At 35.1% G+C, this 24,347-nt stretch overlaps 3 protein-coding genes and 1 long non-coding RNA gene across 8 annotated transcripts; 3 read left to right on the top strand and 1 right to left on the bottom strand.

Moving 5' to 3' along the window:
• The first annotated feature begins 2,034 nt into the window (after window positions 1–2,034).
• On the top strand, window positions 2,035–6,388 carry LOC112765850 (signal recognition particle 19 kDa protein). Its single transcript, XM_025811711.3, has 4 exons — window positions 2,035–2,539; window positions 4,882–5,074; window positions 5,161–5,260; window positions 5,983–6,388. The coding sequence occupies exons 2-4, from the start codon at window positions 4,892–4,894 to the stop codon at window positions 6,117–6,119; spliced, it is 420 nt and encodes a 139-aa protein (XP_025667496.1). The 5' UTR covers window positions 2,035–2,539; window positions 4,882–4,891; the 3' UTR covers window positions 6,120–6,388.
• A 514-nt stretch (window positions 6,389–6,902) lies between these two features.
• On the bottom strand, window positions 6,903–17,228 carry LOC112763686 (kinesin-like protein KIN-12C). Of its 5 annotated transcripts, XM_072223313.1 has the most exons (14): window positions 16,476–17,149; window positions 16,131–16,285; window positions 11,808–12,586; window positions 10,942–11,677; window positions 10,514–10,621; window positions 9,516–9,588; window positions 9,328–9,403; window positions 8,940–9,181; window positions 8,628–8,726; window positions 8,467–8,541; window positions 8,332–8,384; window positions 7,756–7,867; window positions 7,559–7,666; window positions 6,903–7,478 (listed from the first exon to the last, which is right to left on the bottom strand). In XM_072223313.1, exons 9-14 carry the CDS (start codon window positions 8,685–8,687, stop codon window positions 7,269–7,271), a joined length of 618 nt encoding a protein of 205 aa, XP_072079414.1. In that variant the 5' UTR covers window positions 8,688–8,726; window positions 8,940–9,181; window positions 9,328–9,403; window positions 9,516–9,588; window positions 10,514–10,621; window positions 10,942–11,677; window positions 11,808–12,586; window positions 16,131–16,285; window positions 16,476–17,149; the 3' UTR covers window positions 6,903–7,268. The 5 variants fall into 5 exon arrangements, 3 of the variants coding, with proteins under 3 accessions (XP_072079414.1, XP_029150552.1, XP_072079415.1); XM_029294719.2 differs by having other exon boundaries at window positions 16,131–17,228; XM_072223314.1 differs by lacking the exons at window positions 16,131–16,285; window positions 16,476–17,149 and having other exon boundaries at window positions 11,779–12,586.
• Window positions 15,572–17,531, top strand: LOC140181025 (uncharacterized). The gene is made up of 2 exons (XR_011875528.1): window positions 15,572–15,912; window positions 16,041–17,531. It is a non-coding gene; the product is annotated as an uncharacterized lncRNA (long non-coding RNA).
• A 3,462-nt stretch (window positions 17,532–20,993) lies between these two features.
• On the top strand, window positions 20,994–23,101 carry LOC112763684 (uncharacterized). Its single transcript, XM_025809292.1, has 3 exons — window positions 20,994–21,902; window positions 22,001–22,894; window positions 23,000–23,101. The coding sequence occupies exons 1-3, from the start codon at window positions 20,994–20,996 to the stop codon at window positions 23,099–23,101; spliced, it is 1,905 nt and encodes a 634-aa protein (XP_025665077.1).
• The last annotated feature ends 1,246 nt before the right edge of the window (window positions 23,102–24,347 follow it).

The following is a 24,347-nucleotide window of genomic DNA, read 5'->3' as shown; positions in this document are numbered from 1 at the left end:
ATGAGCGCAGGTAGTGAATATTGGTTAGAGAAAAAAGAAATGGATGCCGCACATCTGCATGTATTGTACTATGACCAGGTTTCACCTTACCTGATGTGAGTTTTTAAGTCTTCATAACTGTTGCATTTAGTAAGATACTATCTTCGTCATCTAATCAAAACCTCATTACACTAAAATTTTCTTATTTATCCTACTATATCATTGGTTATTTCAAGAAACAAATCCTGACACATCATTGAACAATTGTTTTAATTGGTTTAAAGAATACGTCAAAGTGCATCTAGCTGACACAATAGATTCAGAACTGGTTACACCTAGTTAGGGTCCAATGAATAAGGGCACAAGCTACTCGATATACAATGCTAATGGATATCGGTTCCGTTATTTACAATGGTCGATTGGAAAGAAAATAGATAACACCGGGGTTTGGGTTCGTGGGGATTTAGGCGGTGGTAATTCTGATTGGTATGGTGTGTTGCACAAGATAATTCAATTAAAGTATTTTGGTCGCACTACGTACAAGGTGTGCGTATTTAAATGTCAATGGTATGAGTGACAAAAAACACGAAAGCACAAGGATTACAATATCACTGAAGTAAATGTGACCAGAAAATATAGGCACTATGATCATTTTATTCTACCTCAAAATGCACGACAGGTATACTATTTGTGTAACACCCTAATTTTAGCATGTCATGATCGTACCAAAAGTAAGGCGTTACTAACTCGTTTTACTTATTTACTATTTAATATTGAGCCTTTAAGTCGATATCGCGTTTCAATTTTTAAGAAAATGCCAGAAAATTTTGTTTCTATTAATTAAAATCATATATCAAAGAATACCAAGTAATAATAATCACATAATAAATAATAATAATAATAAATGCTATACAAGAAAATCCATTATAAAACTCGAATAGAATGCCTATCCCTCTGGATAAAATAAAATCTATAGCAACAAGGGTGAGGGAACTCTATAAAAGCAGCAGGAATCACAAGTAAAATCTACTAATCGTCTGCAGCTTCTTACTGAGTCTTCGAACCTGTCACTGAAAGGGTGTAAATTTATGGGGTGAGAACAAACCACACATTCTCAGTAGGGAATAAAAATGCTGTAAAAGTAATGAAAATGATTTGGGACCACTTTAAGGAGTGTATTAAGCAGAATACTCATTGTGTTTGGAGTTGTGTACTAATTAAAATAGTTAAATTGTTATTTAGGCCATGTTACCGCATATTCAATAGAGTTTAAGGTTAAAATATTCATTTATCAATTGTTAATGTTAATATTATTCTAAGCAATTTATAAATCATTCAATTTTTATAAATTTGAGATTATTACTTGTGTATTATGATCAGTCTTGTGTTTATCCTTATTAATCTTTGTTAATTTTGTGCTAACAATCTTGTTAAAATTGTACATAAATTGTGATTGTCTTAATAATATAACGAGTATTACATTGTTATTAATTGATGAGATCAAATATTATTTAACTTTTGAGTTTATACTTTGATAAGATCATAAGACTTTGGTTGATGTGGTATTTTCTATTTGGATGATGATTTAAGGTTTATATCATGGTTCTGAAAATCGGACTAAATCGGCCAGTTCGATCGGTCTAACTGTGAATCGGTAGCAATCACAGTCTAGTTAACCCGTGAAATCGTTTCTCAAAAAATTGGAGAAGAACCATCGAACTAGAACTGGCCGGTTTAAAAGAAATGGCATCGTTTTTGGCAAATTTGACTTACTTTCACTGAACCATGCCTCTCACTCTCACTCTCACTCTCATTCTTCTCAGCCTTGCAAAACTTTGAATCAATGTTCTGAAAATTGAATCGGACCAACTGATTTGACCGGATTAATTGAGAACCGGTCTTTTGACAAGTTCGATTGATGCGACAAACCGCTCTGCACACAATCGATAAAAAATCGACCAAACCGATAGTTAACTGGTGAACAGTTGAAACCGACTGAGCTTTTAGAGAATAAACCCAATTCAAATTAAAAAAAAAAGCCCCTTTTTCCAAATCGGACCGTTTAGTTTTTGGAGAAAAAAAAAAAAGAAACGCTCCCAAATGGCCAAATCTCAATCCTCCAAGCAAAAGCAATAACCCACTAACTCTAAGATTTGAATCTTCTAAAGTTTGAATTTTACTTTAAAAAATAAAGTGTGATTTCTCACCAGTCACCATTAATTTTATAGGTAAAACCAAGAATAAATATGAAATAAAAACTATTCAAAAATAGAACATCACACTTTATTTAAAATTAATCCAAATCCTAACTCTAAATACCTCCTTTCTCTCTCTCTCACTCACTCAGACTTCATGCCCAACCAGCAGCCAGCGCCCAGCCCCGCCGTCGCCGAACTCTTCTCCTCACGTTGTCGTCGGCAGTGACAGACAGAGGGTCAGATCGAAGTTCTTCTCTTCTACGTCGTCGCCTCTGGACTTGCAGATCGAAGCTTGTGGCCGTCTTCTCTACGTCCGCATAGTCTCCTCTTCAATCCCGATCAGTTTGATTCCTCCCTCGCTGGTAAGTTTGCTCGATCCTCGTCTCTGTCTTGCCTTTCCTCCCTCGCCGTCAGCTTGGTTTCTCTCTCGCGGGTTTCGTTCCTCTGTCACCATATGTATGGTTCCTCCTTCGCGGATTTCGTTCCTCCTCCGTCACCGTATGCTTGGTTCATTTTTTTCTTTTGTTAATTTCTATGATTTTAAATTTCTTTGTATGATTCTGAACCTGAAATATTCAATTAATGAGTGTCTGATTATTTTGTTATTTTTTAATTAATTTTGTATGAAAAATTATGAAAATAATTGATTTCGTGTCCTTTTTGTTGATGCTGTTCTGTTTGTTAAATGGCTGTGTTGATGGTAGTACTTTGTTAAACTTTTTGGAATAATTTGTTGATGGTTAATTCTTTTTTGCTGAGTTAATCTTCTGATCGTGGTGCTATGTATTTTGCTGAGTTAATTTGTTTAAAACCAATTCTAATTGTGGTGTGGAGATGGAACAACTTAAAATAAATTTTTAATGATAAATTATAAATAATTTATTTTATATTTAACTAAACTGGTTGAACCTCGGTTGAATTTCGGTTAAATTTTTTTTATTTTTATTTATTTTCTAAAACAGATATAGATATGCTGCAATTTCTTCTAACTCCTATTAGTTAGTTCTGATCCCAGGGTCTTTGTTTGTTCTACCAACAACAGAAAACATAAACAAAAGAAAAAAAAATTGACCCTTTTTCATCCTTTGATGGAATTGAGACTTGAACATGAAAAATCCTATTTTTGTGGCTCCCTTTGAAAAAAATGGGATTCTTTACATATGGGTCTTTTTGTATGCCACTTATGACTGAATGTATGGTATCTGTGTTGATAACTCAGATGTTCATGTTTTTCTAGTATTAAGGCATGTTTAGCTTTTGATTTGAGAGTTTTTGATTAACTTAGATAAGTTAGTTAAGAATGGAGGAAGTTGAACAAGCTAATAGATTAGTTGTTGAAAGATATCATGGAGTTCTTAGTATTTTGTCTCAGCCAGGGGATCAAGTTCAGAATAGGAATTTAATGGTGGAAACTGGTGAAAGCTGTGTTATTAAGGTTCAAGAAAGTTGCTTTTTTGCTTCACAATGGTTTGGGTCATGCAAGAGTGAGGAAGCATAGAAAGCTTCAAGTACCCTTTTCTCAAAGCATACTCTTAGATAACCCGAATTGCTTCAAGAACAACAACCACCACCTTAATCATGATCAATCAAAGAAAGTAGTGATGCTGCCTGAAATTTTGATAATCCTTGTTAATCTTTGAAAAAGTTTGTCGCTCTTGTGTAACTTTTTATTGTGTTATTGTGATTTAATTATTGGTGTTGCTTTATTTTAAATTTTAATTGGTGTTGTTGTCTTGTAAGTTGTAATTTGCTATAATTTGGTGTAATTTTCTTAGTGTGCTGATCTTATAATTTGTTAATTATTCTTGTGTTATATGTTAACTTGTTTTAATTCTTTGTTGTGTTTGTCCTTGTGGTATGAATTCTTCTTATTTGAAGATTTTCTTTTTGGTTGTGAATAAGCCGGCATTTGACTTAGATGAACTTTTCTATGATGCTGTTTTTATATACGAATATTTAATTATTTTTTAATTCTAAGTCATTCAATTCGTCTGTTAGGTATTATGCCTTTAGCTTCATTATTGTCATTCATCAGTGATTAATTGAACTCCAATTCATTTTATTGCCTCTACTTCATTTGTCTTAGTTTAAGGTGGATATATGAGTTTTTAAATATGGTGATATGGTGACAAAGTTTTATCTTTGATTTCCATCTTATTTTCCCATATAAAGTATGAGTATCATGTCATTATGCAATAATAATAATTTAATCTTAGTCATCAAATGATATACATCATGGTACTTGGATGTTTGCTTCTTATTTTCTGGGAAGTTCATCAGTTTCTTGGTTATCCCTTTTAATACTTCGAGACTTCATTTATTCCAGTTTCGGCAAATGCTACATTATTTATTTGAGTTTGGACAAATGCTACATTATTTGTTCGGACATTAAAGATTGATTGTTACTATTTTTAAGTTTGTACTTTTTTAGGATATTTATTTATTATTTTACTATAAATTATTTTTCTGGTTGAACCACGGTTGGACTGGTTGAACTAGTGAACCAATGACTAGAGCAGTTTGATGACCGATCCGGTTTTCAGAACCTTGGTGTATATTAAGACTATAATTATGTTTTATTGTGTTTATTTATATTTTATTTATTATTTTATTATAAAATAGTTATTCCGGTTGAACCATGGTTGAACCGGTTAGACCAGTGAATCAATGACTAATGCGGTTTGATGACCGGACCGATTTTCAGAACCTTGATAATGAACGTGGATGGTGAATTGCCGAATATAAAGAGGTGGATTGTGTTGTACCCTGTTTACATGAATTCTAAGAAGACGATGGCAGAAGGAAGACGAATTGGACTCAGCAAAGCTTGCGAGAATCCCACGTGTGCTGAAATTGGCGATTGCTGCAGCTATCTGAAACTCCCTTTTGCAATTGAGGTATCTTTAAAGAATTTTTGGGTTTTATGAATATTTATTGCTATTAGATTTTTATTTATGTATGGTAACTTTGTTGATGAACACAGATTGACAAGGCTTACCCGCGTGATTTCATGCAAAAAGGGAGAGTGAGGGTGTTACTAAAGAAGGAAGATGGCACTCTTTTTAATCCCACTATCTCATCCAGTAAGTTGTTCAATATAGATTTGTAATCAAATTTTTGTGACTACCCATTTTACTTTATGTTTATGTAAAGTTAAATCAATGTAGTACTCTGATATTGTTTTTCTCTAACATCAATAGCTGTTGGGTGTTGGCTGAATCTTTACTGTTGAATGTTCAATCCAAGTGTTCCTTGACTTTTGTTATCTGCAAATAGTCATGGATTGGGTTGCAAACATCAATATGAAATTCCCCTAAATCAATTAGATTAAAGTCTAGCGCAGGTGTTGCTTATTAGGGTGGCATATTTTTAGGTCATGTTTATTGGTGACTATAGAGTTGAAAGTTTGACAAGACTCAAGTCATAAAATGTCGTTTCCCTTTGTAGCATCGGTAGTATCCTAATACTTTCGAATCTTGATGTATTTACTTGTTGCTAGCTTTGGAGTTGATGGGAATCATGTCCTGATGTTGGATGGTCTTAGTTGTTGATAGTAATTTATTCCAAATAACATTAACCACGACATGAGGTCGTGGTAGATTTTTCTTATGCTGCTCCATGGTTTTACCATGTGGTAGGTTACTGCTATTAGTTTTCCCTTTTCCATAGATGAGGGAGAGCTGCTTCAACGAGGCTGAAGTTTAGAGTCCATATTAGAATGTTGAGAAAAACATTTTTATTGTTACTTCTCATTTGTTGCACAAACATAACAAATTATTGAAACTGGTTGTTATTTTTCTTGCAGGAAAACAGCTAATGCTTCGTGTTGCAGACATGGTACCCAAACATCATGGAAGGACAAAGAAGCAGGAGGCGGCTGTGTCAACATCAAATGCAGGAGCTTCCAACAAATCTGGGAAAGGTGGAAAAAAGAGGAGATAATATTTAAAAATATTATCTTAATTATTGGATGTATTGTTGTAGGGGTAATTTGTCCTAATTGAGTTCAAGTTTTACCACCCGAATGAGTGTCCATGTATTTATGAACCTTCACCAAACAGTTTCAAGGGTCGTGCACTTGATTATAGGACATTTTATTCATATAATCCAATATTGGTAAAACTCTTTTTCTTCCCTTTTGTGGAGGGAAGAATCACATTATGTTTGTGCTTTACAACCAAGAAACAACTAATAGAACATGCATTTTGTTTTTTCTGGACCCATTATAAAAGACATATAATCGCATATATGCAAAAGTATATAATTGTGCATCCATCATATATCAATGTTGAATACAAAACTATCTTTTATTTCTAGTTTGTATTATGGTTTCCTCAAAGTTTGTGAAGTTTATTGATACACTCTCCAGTTTAGAGTAGTTTTACACGTGTATTTAATAATATAACAGTAAATCAGCAAAAATAACTATTTTTTACATTAACTACGTGAATAGTGATTCAAAAGGTTGGATATGATTGCACGACATATTTTACAGTGTCAGGGCATGAAAATTAAATTCAATTAATTTCTTGATTTTTATGATTCCAAAAGTTGTCTTTTAATTAAATATTATGAACATAGTTTTGAGAAGTTGCTTTGCTATAGTGTCACAAGGGTTATATTGAAGAATAGATTTCTATTCTGGTTTCAGAAGTCTATGCCAGATAAAGCAGTACAAGCATGTTTATGAAGCGTGTTGTCCTCGTTTTACTTGCTACAGAAACCTGCTACAGAAACCAAAACGCATTGTACATTCTGTTTAATTAAAAATATTGAAACATGATACATCGGCGTGCATGAATTCAACAAATATACTATGAATCAATTGAATTACAAGCCTCTTCCCTTCTCACAACTTCCCAGTGTTCAAGACAATGACAACAATGTTGTCCTAATTTATTGAACGCATACAAAATACAAAGCAAGTGAAAATGCACCTTTTCAAAAAATTACAGACTTTTTCCCTCACTATTTGGCTGTGAAGTGTTTGCAAATGCCAATATTACAATTGTTTTATGCACTCACATTTTTATGCAACCAAATACACAAGGAAATAAATCTACAAAATTGAAGGATTCAATTTTGGTTGAATCAATTCAAAAACCAGACTGGCATCTGTACAGTTGAAGTTAAACCCTGCAGCTTCAAACAAGAAAAATCTGGTTTATAGCCGTGTGAATCACTGCCAGCTGATTTACAATACCAAGCAAGTTCCTCATTAACTCGAGAAAGTCGTTCAGCTTGTGAAAACCTCCTATTGAGTCCATTGTTACTGGAATCCAAAGCACCCTTACCCTGTACCTATAAACCAAAAAATAAAAGGAACATGAGTAAGAAGAGGGGGTAAAAAGTACCAAGCACTGAAGGTTAAGGAAGCATGCCTGAATCCTTAACAACTGAGAAAGATGTTGGGTGATTTGTTTCCCAATAAATTTTTTCAGCATGTCATCCAATTCTGCAATCTTCCTCATTAGGTTGGTCTTATCCGTCTACAAGAAGAGGCAGTAAATACGGTGAACAACAAATTTGTAATTCTAGTGTGGACGTGTGTTGCTCACAATTGCATCTTGTGTCATACCTTCAACATTTCATTCTGTGCAGAAAGCAACTGATCTCGCTCTTGAAGTTGCTGCACTGCAATTTGAGCAGCAGTTACATCTTCGTCTTTAGTTTTGAGTTCCGATATGCAGCTGGGTGACAAATTTAGCAGTAAGAAAATTATGTACACTCCCCCATAAAAAAGTAGTAAGAAAATTGAAAAACAAATTTGGTGCAACTTTAAGTTTATAAATTAGAGTTAACCTCTAAAGTAGTCCTGAAATTGGCAACTTGCACTGAAATATTTCCTCAGATACTAATTGTACTATTTTAGTCATCCAGATTCGAAAAAATGCAGTACGCTAGTACCACACCCTAAACCCTAAATGTGGTGTGTTTCAGTAAACATTAAGCGAGAGTAGCATGCCACCATTTATATGGTATTTTACAAAATAAGAAGTTCCTATGCCTGGTTGATAAGTAAACATTAAGGATATAAGTTATATGATAGATTGATAGGAAACAGCAGTAATACTACAAAAACAGAAAACTAATAGATTCTACAAATATACAGGAAAATAACTTTGCTGACAGATGATTTTCCAGATGTACCAACCTTTCTCTTTCTTCAAGGAGATCATTCAGCCTCAGGTTGAGGTTCTCTTTTTCCTAATGCCAAATTGTAAAAACTAAGATAAACACGTGCCTGAAGGGTGAAAAATAGTTGGGTCATAATCTCAGCACTAGGTACCTTTGCAGAATATTCTTCTCTTTGATGATGAGCATCTTCTAACCATTTTACAATTTGATTTTGATCTATCAAATCCTAAAATATATCAGAAGCAAAATTGCAACACAATCAGGAATTGCATCCAGGAAATCCCACAATTTGAGAAAGAAGCTGAAACTTACAGCATAGTTGGTAATGTCCAGTTTGACACCTAGAAGGTCTCGAATGATATCATGAGTCATGCTTTCAACAGCAGCAAGCCTTGTTTGCAGCCTTCACACCTAATCCAATATAAAATTTTAATCCATTTTTGAGCTGCTAATTGTCATCACCACAGTTTAGTCTTTAAGAATCCATTTTAAAAGATATCTAGCCGAAAAAAATGAAGATATTCATTTGTTTTTGGATGAATAATGGCATGATTCACAGATTCTTTATTTTCTCTTGGATATATTAAACAAAACCAAAGGACACTGACCAAAAAGGCTAAATACCTCCTTTAGCCGGCTAGCTGCAAGCGGCTCAAGTTCTTCCGCACACGAGACCTTGCTGCTGATAATTCTTGTTCTTTCTCCTGATGCATCTGATGAACAAGATTCGAAATACATCTGAATGGTGAGCTTGAGCCTCTTGTCCTTATTGAGCTTTTCTCCATTTCCTCTGATGTTGATACCGTTGATGTTGAGTTTGAATTTTCTGCTTTCACTTCACGAAAGATGGACTCAAGGAACTTGTACTGAACCCAGAAGGATTGGGAAGCAAAAGTGAAAGCGAGGTAAGAATAATAGAGATACTATGTTTTGAGTTATCCACACAAAAATAGTATTAATCAAAATTGGACCGAGAAAAGTAGTTAAAAGAACATGAACTTGTGGTGTGCACCTTTTGTTGGTACTGCAATGCTTTGAGCTTCAGCATGCAATACAAGTTCGAAGATGTACTCTTGATACTTTTTAATCTTCCAAATAAAGAAAAATGCGAGACAACCAAACAAAAACAAAAGAAGGGTGTCATATGGTTTTCATAGCCTTTTTGGTGAAATGAAATTTCTTGGAATTTAAGGAGAATACCTCCTTATCTTGCTCTGCATTTTCCTTTTCAAGAAACTTTATCCGATTTAGTGCCTCATCAAGTTCCAATAACCTGCATTTGCATTTTTTGTATGATTAACGAAACGGAGAAGGGAACCCAAAACGAATAACAGAAGCAAAAATGGCTATTCCGGCCAAGTAATAAACAATACAAGAATAAATCAAAAGCCAATATACATTGAAATTAATTGATCAACTTCCAGGGTGAATGTTTGTTGTAACCATGATCTAATGTGACCTTACTCACCAAGAGTTTGACTTATCATGTAATCATTCTGGGACTCTTAGTAATGTGACAACATATGATTAGTTGAAAGCAAAAACAAGTTTACATTTTATCGATCTAGATTAAAGAACAACAAAAATCAAAGAAAGGATAGGACTTAGGAGTTCTAACCTAGATATCAGCTCATCAGGATGAACACTTTTGTTATCTGAATGTGCATGCTGAGGTACATTTCAACTAACAATAATCTCTCTTTCAATGAAGAGTCAAGGAATTGGAAATCAGATAATTAAGATTTGTCGTGAAAAAATTTTTGCATGCTTTAAAATAGATGGTTTGATTTTCCTAAAACATAAACATCTCCAAAACCCTTGAATCTTTCCATCATTATCTTCTCTCAATCAATATTCAAATTTATTGTCTCTTAAGCATTCAAGCACTCAAGGTTTCAAGTAAGACATAATCTTGTCTTCATCAATTCAGGTTTTATTGATCTAATTAGATATTCAATCTGATATTTGCTTACTCAGTCCTTTAATCTTCGTGGAAACAATATCTACTCACCGTGATATTACTTGAATAATTTGGTACATTTGCCAGAATCCGTGAGCTTTAGTTTTTGATCGTTACCAGTAAAAAGTCAATAAGAAGACCAGTGCAATTATCTCACTAGGCCATGCATGGATTTGGGTAACTTTGAATTATTTCCTTACGAATTTCCATATATGAGTGAACCGCATATGCAACTAACCTTTTCCTCCAATACATTTATTGTGCCCTCAAGCTCCTCAACAGAATGTTCCAGATTCTTGACTTCCTCTTCCTTTCGCTTAGCATAAAGCTTACATGACTCTGATTCCTACAAATGAGATCTCAATATTACATAAGGCAATTCCACTAAGGGTGTGTGTGGTTCAAGTATTACTTTATTACAAAGATTCCATTTCCATGGGAATCAAAGATACCCAAGGGAAAGGTGGGAATTGAAATGATGATATTTTGATGCCCTGGAATCAAATTTGCTTAGGAATAGCTTTACAAACTTTGAACCAAATATGAGAATATGATATTTCCATCTTAAAATTCCTAGAAATTATTTATAATTCCTCCAACCACACACACCCTAATAGTCATAGTAATAGTAAGTATAAAGAACCAGAATGGTCAGCACATAGATACCTGACGAGCTTCCATAGCAATAGCTTCCTTTTCATCAGCCAATGAAGAAGCCATCTCAAGCTTATCATTCAAGATACAAACTTCTTCATGTAGTTGGTCTCTCCATTATCACCTTTGTTAGTTCATTCTCAATGCTAGCAAACAAAGAAAGTGACTGATTCTCTAGTGAAGTGGTCAAATTAGCAACCTCTTTTTCCAAGCCCTTAATCATCTCTTCATGTTCGTCCACTTGCTCTTCATCTTCAGATTTCTTTGCATAGAGTTCTCCCAATAGCTCCCTCAGCTCAGCATTTTGATCAGGATATGTCAAACTTTATGAATTGCCTGAGAGGATATTCATAAAGTTTGACATATCCTGTCCCATCAGAAGAATATCGGAGTACATTATCATGAGTTTCTTCTCAACATCAGTTTGAAATTGCAAGAAACACTGTTTTAGCATTGAAACCATGTTTGACATCTCCAACAAAGAGATATGGATGTGATCCTGCAGTAATTGATTCTCTTCTTTATGAAGCATTAAAGAATTGTTTTTGAATCTCTTCTCTGCCAAGCTTGATCTCTCAATCATCAAACTTTCACCAACCTGCTTGCATGTAGCAGTCAACTGTTTTGAATCTTCAAGTGCTTTTGTCAAAGCATGCAGTGTAATATCTGCTTCCTTGACGGTTTCATGAACTTCCATAAATTTGGTTAAGAAGCAATCAGTGGGCTCAACGTCCCCAAAATTAAATACCTGAGTTGTAGACAATTAAAGAACAGAGATAAATGTTTTTGTTTCCATCAAGACAAAACTTCAATGGTTGTTGAAACTCAAAAAGAGCAATAGTTTCATACAGTTTCACCACCAAATGGGATGTTACTACCTCTGTCTCGTTCTCACAAGTTGCTTCATCATTCAGCCTCATCAAATGGAAAGATGGAGCCTCCTTCTTGAGATCTGTCATTTGTTATTATATGATTAGACTCCTCCATTACACTTGAGATGAAAAAATTGATCCAGCATTGTAGAAGTTATAATGTACATGGATGGATAAATGGGAGTAATAATGAAATCCTTTTGGGTAAGCACATGATCCATCATCCAATTCTTAGAGTCTATGGAAACTATCGTGTGTTGCATCTAATTCTTTGCTTAGAGAGGACACTGCTGCACCACAATGGATTGGGCTTTTCACAAGTTTGCTTATAGTTGACGATTTATCATCAGATTGAGTTACAATGCCTCCATCAGATTTCAGGCGCACCATCTGTTCAGCTACTTTTCTAGGAGAATAAAAATCGTAGGTATATTTGACTTGCTTGTGAAAGCAATGCTGTCACATTCAGCTGACAATTCAGAGACTAAAGAGCTATCAGCACTCAATTCATCAGCATCTACAAGATCTTCATCTGCCAGCTAAAACCTAGACACATCTTCCGTTCTAATACATTTTTGTATAATATGCAATCTTTTTTTCATATATGCACATTGGTCTTGTATCTGACGAAGAGTGTGATGATGATCAGTAAACACATGAAGAATGTTTGCATTTGCGGTTTGCGAGTCAACTGTATTACACTGAAACTTCTTCGATGCATCTTCAAATCCCTTACTTCTTTCGTGATGTCCTGAGTATCTTTAACCAACTCCTGAATTACCTCCCTGTATAAGACACCAGTTTAGAAGGCTACTGTATCTGTTTTTGAATTGGTAAAAAAATGCTCTTAGAGCATTCTCCATATCCAGTACTTCAAACTTTGCTGACTCAACTTGAGCTATTAAGTAATTTAGTATAAGATTATAAAAATTAAAATATCCTTTTAATTATAAATTTTAAAATGAAGAAAAATATCCTTTTATAGTTAATTTTGAAAAGACTAAAATATGCTTTTAGGTTTTTTTTTTTTGACAAAATATGCTTTTAGATTAAGGTAATATATAATTATATAGACATTAAAATGTTTTTACGCAAGAATATACTATCTCATGCAAACTCAATTTTAAGATATTTGCACATAATTGCAATAAAATATTGAAAATAAAAACCTTGAATTTTGATCTTCTAAAATGAGAAAGTTGGTGCTAAGGAATTATAACTCAAATGGTATAATGTCTCCCTCTTCACATAGAGATTTTGGATTCGAATATCACTCTTAACTTTGAAAAAAAAAAAGTGAAAAAGTTAGTAAAATAGTAAAGTAAGAGATTATTTATCATTAATTTTGTAATTTTTATGAAATGTATGTCCCACTATCTTAATTTAAAAATGATTAATTTTTTATTTCACTATTTTACCAACTTTTTCACTTTAAAAAATATTGATCCACGCATTAAAGTGGTAGAAATATTAATTAAGACGAAGGAGGTACATACTATTAATTTTTTTTGTATAATGAAATATTATATAAAAAATCTTAAACTTTATATTTAATTTAAAATTTCAACTAGATAATAATTATGATATTAAAGTATTTTGGTTCTTATACTAAAATTTATATATATGTATGATGAAATAAACAATATTAACTTTAAAGGGTATTTTTGTCTATAAATTTTAAATTAACAAAAAAGTTATCTTATTTTATTCTTTTTTAAGATCAAAATCAAATTTCTAATACAACTAAACAAATTTAAGATATGGTAAAAGGGTGTTTAAGTATTTTTAAAGCTAATCCTAAATTCAAGGTTTTAAAAAAATCTTTATTAATCTTATAAAGATATTTTAGTTTTTTTTTTAATTAATTGTATGAAGTCATTTTAATTTTTTAAAAATTACCTATAAAGGATTTTAGTCTTTTAAAATTAATTTAAAAATATATTTTAGTTTCTTAAAATGAACATTTTGAATATTTTTGTTTAACTAAAACGAAGGAGGTACTTATTATTAGTTTTTTTTTTTTGCATAATGAAATATTATGTGAAGATAGGTATTAAATATATAATTATTTTTGTCTTTATTTATATCAATTTAACTTTTTAAAAAAAGTGATTTAATGACAAATTTTCCGTTGGTTTTAGAATTCATTATTTACCTATAAATGAAGAAACTTTTATAGACTCAATGTATTAAGAAATTATTGAAACCCCTTTTCATTCCTAAAATAAAGTTTTCAGGCCTCCAGAGTGGACGAAGACAAGAAGTAATGGCATGCTGGATCCCAACGTGAACATGGGATCTGAAAACTGAAAAGGCTTAATGAAGACATGTGCAACTTGAGAAAGGACCATACCGTATGATCAAAATCTTAAAAAGAAGGGGAAAAAAAATAATTAATAAATCAAAGAGCTTCTAAATAATATTTTAGATGGTGATGTACTAATGTGGATCGAAGATAATGTATACATACTTTAGATTTTTTTAAGAGTAAAGTATTAAATTGATCTCTTACGTTTAGACATAATTTTATTTTAGTCTTTAAAATTTAAAGTGTTTTATTTGAATTTTAAAAAATTTTATTTAATTTTAGTTTTAAGCGGACCAGTGAATTAACCACTAGACCAACCCATCTTGGTTACGATAAGATTATATTAAACTTAAATAAAATTTTTTTGAATTCAAGTAGAATACTTTAAATTTTAAAGATTAAAACAGAACTACGTTTAAATATAAGAGACTAATTTAATATTTTTTTTATCTTTTTTAATTATTTTTGAATATACGTTATCTATCAAAAACAAACGATAAATTTCAAACTCTACCAAAATTCATCTTTCCCTAATTGGAAGACTGACTACAAAATGAAATCTACTATATATATATGATTTATAAAGATTGAATTCAGAAGATGACGTTTTTTTTGGTGACCGAAATAAATTAAACAAAGAAAAACAAAACAAACAAAACAAGGAACTGCCTAAATAGAGGGACAGTCCCGTTTAAGACTACTCTTAAACTCCTCCCAAGGTGAAAGAAGCTCCACATGCGAAAGTTGTAACTTCATCGCCATCTTTGCCATAGTATCTGCCACCGTGTTTGCATCTCTCATAATCAAACGAAAGTCAACCCGCCAATTCCAATGCATGATATCTCTTATTTTGAGCACCAGTGGATCAATAAACCCAAAACCATCTTGAGTAACAAGATTAAATGCTTCCACACAATCCGTCTCACAAATAACATCTCGTTGACCCACATCCCAAGCTCAGAGATATCCTCTCCAAATAGCAAACAATTCTCCTTGAAGAATACTATTACTCAATCATTCCCAAACACCCCCTTTGCCAGCTCCCATTACAATCTCTAATAACACAAGCAAAACCAACACTATCACCCGAACCAAAATAACTAGCATCACAATTAATCTTAAAAGTACCAATGGATGGGGGATTCCAAAAACCATTTAGAAGATGACGTTTAAACAAATTAATTTAATTATTGATAGTAAAAAAAATAAAAATAAATAAAGATGGTGACGCGTGTTAAATGCAGCAAATTAAAGGTGAGGCTCAAATTAATCAATAAAGTTGAAGTTAACAAGAACGGATGAGTTAGCTTGAAATTAAAATGGAAACATTTTATTGGAGATACCGTAGGGAAGATCATTAGAACCCGGTAAGTATTATTGGTAGAGAAGACAAGTTTTGTTGGCCTTTTAAAACATATGGGAAATATACTATAAAGACGGGATACTATGTTGTTAGGAAAGAGCTGAGTATTGATAATAACAATAGTCATTCAACTAGTGATGACTTCAGGGACTTATGGACGAATATTTGGAAATTAAAAGTGCCTCAAAAGATAAGATCATTTCTATGGCAGGCCTCACATAACATATTACCGGTATTTCAAAATCTTTATAATAAAAAAATTTTCTAACACTCCTATCTATGCTATTTGTTCGCAGAAACCCGAGTTCACTGAGCATGCGTTGCTGCTTTGTCCTTGGACAAGGGCTACGTGGTTTGGAGCTCAAATTTAGTACTGTCCTACGCCTCATACAATCTCATCTTTTGGAAGATGGATAATGGAGCTTTTTAAAAATATGAAGGTGTGTATAGGAACTAATTATGAACCGTGTATCAGCAGAGTTGGTTTTTTGGCTTAGGAGGTGTGGAAAGAAAGAAATCAAGCAGTACATCAGAGGTCTAAACCTAGTCCTTCAATGGTAATCTACAGGGTTAAACAGATGGAGACGAAATTTGCAGAAATGGCAGAAGAACCAGCTAATTGTTCCGTTATTGATAGAAGGACAGTTAGAAGGGTTACCTGGAGACCGCCTCCGCCAGGATGGGTTAAGTGTAATGTTGATGCAGCGTTCCTTGAAGTGCTTCATGGAGGTGCAACAGCAGCAGTTTTCAGAGACCACGTTGGTAACCTCCTCACAGCCTCTAACTTTAAAATAGCGACTACCTCGCCTTTAGCTGCGGAAGCATTAGCGGTTAGGGAAGGTCTAATAATAGCAAAGAACTTTCAACTGGAAAGAGTTATCTTTGAATCTGACAGTTTAATTCTCATCCAAGCTCTAAAATCAAAGGCAACAATTGTAGAGTTTCAAGTTATTTTGGATGATATTTTGGATTTAGCACGAAATATTTCAAATTGTGGGTTTACTTGGCTCCTAGAGAAGGGAATGCCTTAGCGCATGAAGTAGCCAAGCTTACAGCCAACGGTTCCCTGCATCAGAATTGAGAGTTCGAGAGTAATTTGGAAATGGATTTTGGCACCTCCACTATAGGGAGATTGTGGAATAGCAACTTTATTATTCTAATACTTTCCTTGTTTGGATCTGGGTTATTTTGGTGTCCCTAGGGGAGGAGGGGCGGCACTTGAAAGAGTGTGGGAAGGCATGTTGGATCTGCAGTTTTTTAAAGAAAGGAAGGGTGAATTTCTTGTTGGCCAATAGATTGGAGTTTTCTCAATGATGACTTTGAAGGCTGCTGTAGGTTTCAGGTTGGGTTGCCCAGATCTTCTAGAGGAGGCTCATTTCAGCCCAAAGTCTGTTTGTCCTAAGGCAATGGGTCTGCATGCATCCTAAGGGTGGTTGCATTGTGTGCTGCTCAGCGTTGCGGAGTGTTGATGAAGACGTCCTGGTTGCGGCTTCAGAAGTTGCAGGGTTGTTTTCTTGTTGGGCTGGGCGTGGAGCTTCTTTTCAGGACCAGAGCTAGGTAAGGAGTGCACCGTCGGAGAGGATGATAGCAACAACAACAACAATCCCTAATGCTACAAGCCTTGCTTCAACAATAGCAGATGTACTGCCCTGGCATGCTTGCCGCTGCAATGTTTTTTCAGGAGGGAGCTAATAAGAAAAGAAAAGCCCTCTTATGGTTTTTTGGACTATCATGACCGAGCATGTGCAATGCACTTGCGATAATGACATGGCTTGGATGGCAACTATATGATCAAGCACTCACTGTGATTTGGCCATATTGACTTGTAGTGATATCTCATCAATGTGAGATTGTTGACCTATGCTCTTCATGGTAACAGCAGAGTGGGTTTGGGAGTCATTGGCAACCTTACCAAGAACGGCGCATAAGGGAACTGATGGGAATTGTTTTCAGGTCGGGTGGGTCTGGGATGGTCCATCCGTTTTTTGTTCTTTGGGCCTTTGTAGGCTTGACACTGTCCAAAAAAAAAATTAAAATGGAAACTTCTTTTTGATTTCTGACGGTACTGACTACTGAGCTCCTTTTTTGTCCAAAAGAGATTAGCATGATGGATAATAAAAAAATTGGTTCGGGAAGGTGAATATGAGAATTCGATGCAACCGAGATTTGGTGGACCCTAAGAGCACTTCCAATGGCTGGTTTCCATTCCACTTTTTTCTAACACTTTGAGGAACCTAAGAAGAGAGAGTCCCTGCTTAGAGGGATTCATTGTAACTTGGCAAGTTATTATTAAAAATAAATAATTATATAAAATTTAAAATAATTAAATAATTATATTAAATAATTAAATAATAATTAAATTAATAATAATTATAATAAATAATTATTTCTCTATGTAATTAATAATTTATATTAATTATTTAAAATAATAATTAATTAAATAATTAAATCATAATTAATTTGTTAATAATTATAATAATTAATTAGATTAAATAATTAAAATGCTAACACTTATATAATTAAATAATTAAATTATAATTAATTTATTAAATAATTTTTATTTTTAAAATTTAAAATACTAACCACATTATTAAAATTAGTCGTTGCGAAACTAACTGTTGCAAAATTAGCCAATTTCACAATTGAAAGAGGATTTGATTGAACACAAATGGTAATTTCACAATGCTTGTCATCAACTATAGAGCTTAATTATGTTTTTCTTTGTATTAATTAATTTTATAAATTAGTGTAATTCTAAATTATATATTGTGTATTATTGTTATATATGAATTTATTTAATATTAATATTTTTTAATAGTGAATTATTTTTAAATTTTTAAATTTAAATTATATTATTGAAAAAAATTAATTACATTAATTTTAAGTATTTTAATTAATTAATTAAGTGGGACCACAACAGGGACTAAAGTTAGTTCCTTCTAATGGAGAAGAGAGAGATGCTTTGAGTTCCTATTTACTGTTTATGACGCAAAAGCTAATGTGGAGTTACTTTTTATGACAGGTAGGCCACAAATAGGAACTGGGATGAGTTCCCTACTAGAGATGGTCTAAATCTAAAAGAGGTTCAGGCCCTTTGTTCTCTAGGAATGTACCTGTCTTATCTCTAGGAATATACAGGGGTTTATTTTTTTTGTCTGTTGCTCTTATTTTTTTGTTGTGTATTTTGTTGTGATTACTTTGATATATAATTTTTGTAGTTGATATTATTGGGTTTTTACGCTATATAAACATGCACATAAATAAGACTAAATCATGGATAAAAATATTTTTAATTTAATTTTAGATCAGGCAATATCATCACTTATCAATATGGTTTAAATAATACAATAATTAGTACAATTACATTTGATGATCTAATTATACTAAATTTAAGTAAACGAGACCAAATGCACCTCAATTGACTATCGAAATTTACTCAAAAATCACCGAAACACAAGCACACAAACGTACAAGACTGAATCAAGAATAAAAACACATCTAAATCAATTTTGAATTAGACAACCTCATCAATATTGCAAAAATTTGATGATAACAATAATAATAACGACGATACGTATAAAAAGATGACGATGACGATAACGAATGATCATGATAATAATGGAGGAGGAGGATGAGAAAAAGAAAGGAGGAGAAGAAATTCAAATGAGAAAAAGGAGGAGGTGGTAGTAGTGGTGTTGGTGACGGCGATAACGAAAGAAGAACGTGCACACATAAATCTAAAATATTTTATAAGAGGTAATGACCAAATCAGTACCCGAAAGATTAAAACGCTGACATTGCGGTACTTGACTATTGAAAACGACAAAATGGTACCTGGTTGATTTTAAAAACTGACAAACGTATCCATAACCTGGCCGGACCTAAGCTTCGGTGAGGACAATGCTTACGTGGTCACCGAATTATGCTGACAAATCATGTTTTAATTGAGTTGTCATTTCTAATTAATTAATTTGCTAGCCTAGGTGGAAATTAGGTTAATTGGAATTCAATTTGCTCCCAAATCATTACCCTTTGTCCTAATCCCAAATCAACAAGTGTTGTTACTGCTGGGTGACTTACTGTGACTTAGTGTTTCACTAAGAGTAAAACTGAAAGGTCACGTAAAGAGGGAGAGACATTGCCCTGGTTACTTGGCGCGAAGAAGAACGAAGAGGATTTGAGAGACATTGTCGAAGTCGTAGCGTCAACAGGGAGGGGTTGGTAGTGGCATCATCGCAACCCCAGTCTTCGCCAGGAAGAACGCTACGTAGAGGTAAGTTCACCTTCACTCCATCCTCTCATTTACGTGCCTTCTGTCGACAGCATTATTATCATGTTGATTGTTTTATTCATTGTATCTTCCCTCTACAATTTTTTAGATGGATCGTCTAGTTACTTTTGTTTATCATCACATGGGTGCCTTGAAAAGGGGTGTTGACGGTAATGTGATATACGATGGGGGTTTAGTAACTGAGATACACAGGGTGAATGTGGAGACATGTAATTTGTTCTTTGTTGAGGGTTTATTTCTAGACTTGGGTTACCCTGGATACAATGAGGTGTACTGGCTAGAACCTGGTTTAGAGTTAGGTAAGGGTCTTAGAGTGCTTAGGACAGATGCTGAAGTCATGAGAATGTGTGAGAGTGCGATGAAGAATGACAACACTGTACACCTATATTTTGATCACCCCATTGACGCAAACCCTGAAATCATTGATGAAGAAGTCGTGTCTGATGGTAGTAGTGATAGTGTGGTTGAAGTCAATCCAGATGGTGATAGTGTCAAGGAGGATGAAGTTACTAATAAGGTTGACGGTCATGCTAATGAGAAGGAGAATGAAGGTGTGAATGAGACCAGTGGTGAGGTTAATGAATTGGAGATGGTGTTGAGTGTGGCTGTGAAGGAGAATATGAATGAGGGTGTAAATGAGGCCACTGTTGAAGTTGACGAGTCGAACAAAGGTGAGAGTGGTGCAGGGTTTGAAGCTGCAAATGACGGGAATGCGGAGAAAGACACTGAAGGAGCATCAGCTCCGGAGAAACCTGCTAAGAAGGTTAGAAAGAGACATCCAAGACCAGCCCATAGTGGTTTACCCCGAGAAAGAAGAGTTACCGAGAATGAGGGTGTAAATGAGAGTAACCATGGAGAAGCTGACGCTGGGAATGAACCCACACAGGAGACCAATGCTGATGATGTTGCTGGTCTCAATGGAGGTTCTGAATTTTGAGAACCTTTCGTGGATGAGGAAAGGGCAGAGGAACCTGTTACAGAAAACCCAACAGGTATATTAGTTTTTTTTTTAGTTAGAGGATATGTGAATAGAAATTGCTTCAATTCTCATGTATCTCAACTGACTTTGCAGCAGATAATGTAACACAAACTAGTGGGAGGGACAATACAAGGAGAAATCATCCAAGGCCTTAACCGTCTGGGCAAAGAATTGTACCTGGAAAGGAGGATGAAGCACCAAGGGTAGAGGTGCCAAACCCGAATAGAGAAGATGGTGATAGTGAACCTGAGATGTACCAATATGAATCTGAAGAACTCTGTAGCCCCCCTGCAACTGATGACGAAAACGAACCTGTATTTCCTCAACATAATCCCAACACGCCATATGGAAAAATAACTCTGGAGTTGAATATGGAGTTTGAGACCATGGAGCAGTTCAAAGCAGCAGTGCAGAAGTACAACATACAAATTAGGAGACAGGTGTTCTACCTTAGGAATGAGAAGAAGAGGTGTAGGGTGATCTGCTATGATCCAGACTGCCCTTGGTTGTGCTACTGTGCCAGGACCAACTACCCAGCATCCTTTCAGATAAAGACATTTGTGGACGAGCATACGTGCCCCAGGAGTAACAAGAGTAAATCTGTTTCATGTGCTTGGGTTGCTGAGGAACTGGTCCCAAATCTGAGGATCCATCCCAACATGCTGCATAGAGAGGCACAGGAATGGTTTAAAGTGGAGTATGACATCTCAGTCAACGAGAGGATGATGTATAGGGCTATGGACAAAGCCAAGGAAGTTATCGAGGGAACAGAGAAAGATCAATACCTAAGGCTCAGAGACTACCTTAACGAAATCATGAAGGCTAATCCTGGTTCAAGAGCCAACATGGGGACTACTCCACAGCCAGAGGGGTTGCCTAAGTTTAGAAACTTGTACATCTGTTTGGCTGCTTGCAAAAATGACTTTAGAGCAGGGTGTAGGCCATTTATTGTTTTGGATGGGACGTTTTTGAAAGGGTATTTTGGAGGGCAATTACTAACAGCAGTTGGTCAGGACGCGAACAATCAGCTGTTTCCAATAGCGTATGGGGTTGTTGATGCAGAAACTAGGGAAAATTGGAGATTCTTTCTGGAGGAGTTGCACACAGACATTGGGGACTTCAATGAGAATGGCTGGGTTTTTATGTCAGACCAGCAAAAGGTGATGTGGACTATCTTAATGTTTTTTGAGTTCTTGTAAGTATATATAAATTAGTTTTCAAATGTCCTCTAATTCATTGTGGTTACCATTCAATGCAGGGTTTAATCCCAGCATTACAGGACGTCATGCCAGGGGTGAAGCACAGATTCTGTTGTATGCATATGTGGAGAAATCTGAACAAGAGATGGAAGGATAAGGAACTTAAGGCAACATTTTGGCAATGTGCAAAGGCAACTACTGATCAGGAATTTAATGATGCAATGGGAGCTGTGAAACGGATCAACAAACAGGCCTGGGAGTATTTGTCAAAATTTGAACAAGAACAGTGGTCGAGATCAAGGTTTTCAGACTGGCCAAAGGTAGACAGTTTGACAAGCAACAACTGTGAGTCATTTAACTCAACAATCGTGGGACTTCGGGGGAAGAGCATCTTGACAATGCTTGAGGAGCTTAGGTTCTACATCATGAAGACAATGGCAACTCACAAAGACTCACTGATGGCTTATACTGGACAAATAGCCCTTGTACAAGTCAGTAGGTTAGAGAAAGAAAAAAGACAAGCCAATTACTGGGAAGCACAATGGTGTGGTGATGATGAGCACAATCAGTTTGAAGTAACAAAATGGCAGCATAGAGTGAGAGTCAATACACGAGAGAGGACATGCTCATGCAGAAAATGGCAGCTCACTGGACTACCATGCTGTCATGGAATTGCAGCAATTCAAAGAAAGAATGAGAAACCTGAAGATTATGTCCATCACAAGCTCACTATCGAGGCTTATAATAGGACTTATATGTTTCACATTAATAGCATACCGAGTCAGGAGTACTGGGAGCATCACGAAGGGCTGCCATGTCTGCCCCCTCCATACAAGAGGCCTATTGGCAGACCTACAAAGAAGAGAAGAAAGGATAGCACTGAGCAAAGTTCTGGCAGCCAATACAAGGCCAAGAGAAGATATGGACAGATAACATGCCAAACCTGCAAAAGGGTGAGCAACACAAAAACCATTACTTATATGTATTTACTTTACCTTTTATGTCCTATCTGCAACTTTATTAATGCTGCTTTACCTTACTCATGTGTTTTTTGCAAGGCTGGATATAATAGCAGAACTTGTCCTGACAAAGGAAGTGGAACAGTAGCTGAAGAACCAGATCTTGATGAGGATGAAGCTAGGGAGCAAGAAGCTAACTAGGAGGAGACCATGGAGGCTGCACACGCTGCACATGTTGCAGATGAGGAAGAGCTCACTCAAAACCATCCACAAACTCAGCCTGATCAGGTAAATGTTAATGATTTATTTTACCTTCTTGTACTAAACTATTGGATTTGTCTCCATAGAAGATTTGATTTCATGAATGCACAAACTGATGCAGAATAACATCAATGATGGCAACACCACAACAACTGCTTCAGCCCCTAATGTAGCCACCATACCAGCAGCAACCAACCCATGTGCTCCACCAGCTAGTTCAGAACCATCACCAGCACCAAAGAGGAGAGGCAGACCATCTTTTGTTAGGGGCAATACAGTTCCACCAAGAGGAAGAGGCAGCACCACTCGAAGAGGAATGGCAGCCATTACAACAACTCCAACTCCAGCACAAAATGCAGCAGCTGCACCACCACCCCCTGCTCAACCTAGTCTTGTCAGTCCTGATGTTGGGTCTAGATCCCAAATTCCTGCATCTCCATCTAATGTTGGGCCTCAGCCTCAAGGTCCATTACTTAGACCCACTCTTCAGGCCCAACCTACAGCACCATTTAGGCCCCCAACTGTGACTAGGGAGACCATGGTAGCAGCAAGCCCAGCCACCCAGAGCAGGTTCACAGGCTTCATGCCCACCCCATCCTTGAAGAAGAAAAAGCCATCCGGACCACCACCATCAAAGCCATCAACAAATGACAAGAAATGAGCTTAGATTCTTGGGTTTTTTAGTTTGTTGTTATTTGCATTTTGGACATGATTTACTTAAAATGCACCCAACTGCCATTATGGCATGTAAGTGCTAACCTAGTGTTTCTGTGTTTTGTTACTGTCATCTTGGGTCTGTAGCAGTTACTATGAACATGTGTCATTTTGGTTGTCTTATTTAGGGCCTGAACTTTGTTACTCTAAATAGTTAATAGTTATAACTTGATGTTATTTTGGTGTTTTATTCAGTTTATGTTTACAAAACTAATTGACATGGCTTACATAGACTCCATGTATCTTGGTCAAATCACAACAACAACAACTCAATCAAAGCACAACAAGAACACAACATACATTAATTTATCTCAATTACATTGAGGACAAGATTACAAAATTCCAATCTCTCACTGTTATACTATTATAATCTACAATGTCTACCTACTTAGCCACCCTAAACATAATCAAAGCCACATTTAACCTAATCAAAATACACATAAAAATTAGGCACAACTCAACCCTCTTCAGA

This window comes from Arachis hypogaea, chromosome 17, assembly GCF_003086295.3.
Source record: "Arachis hypogaea cultivar Tifrunner chromosome 17, arahy.Tifrunner.gnm2.J5K5, whole genome shotgun sequence".
Classification (NCBI taxonomy): domain Eukaryota; kingdom Viridiplantae; phylum Streptophyta; class Magnoliopsida; order Fabales; family Fabaceae; genus Arachis; species Arachis hypogaea.
The sequence above is the reverse complement of the archived record's forward strand: the minus strand, read 5'-3'. Positions and strand labels throughout refer to the sequence as shown.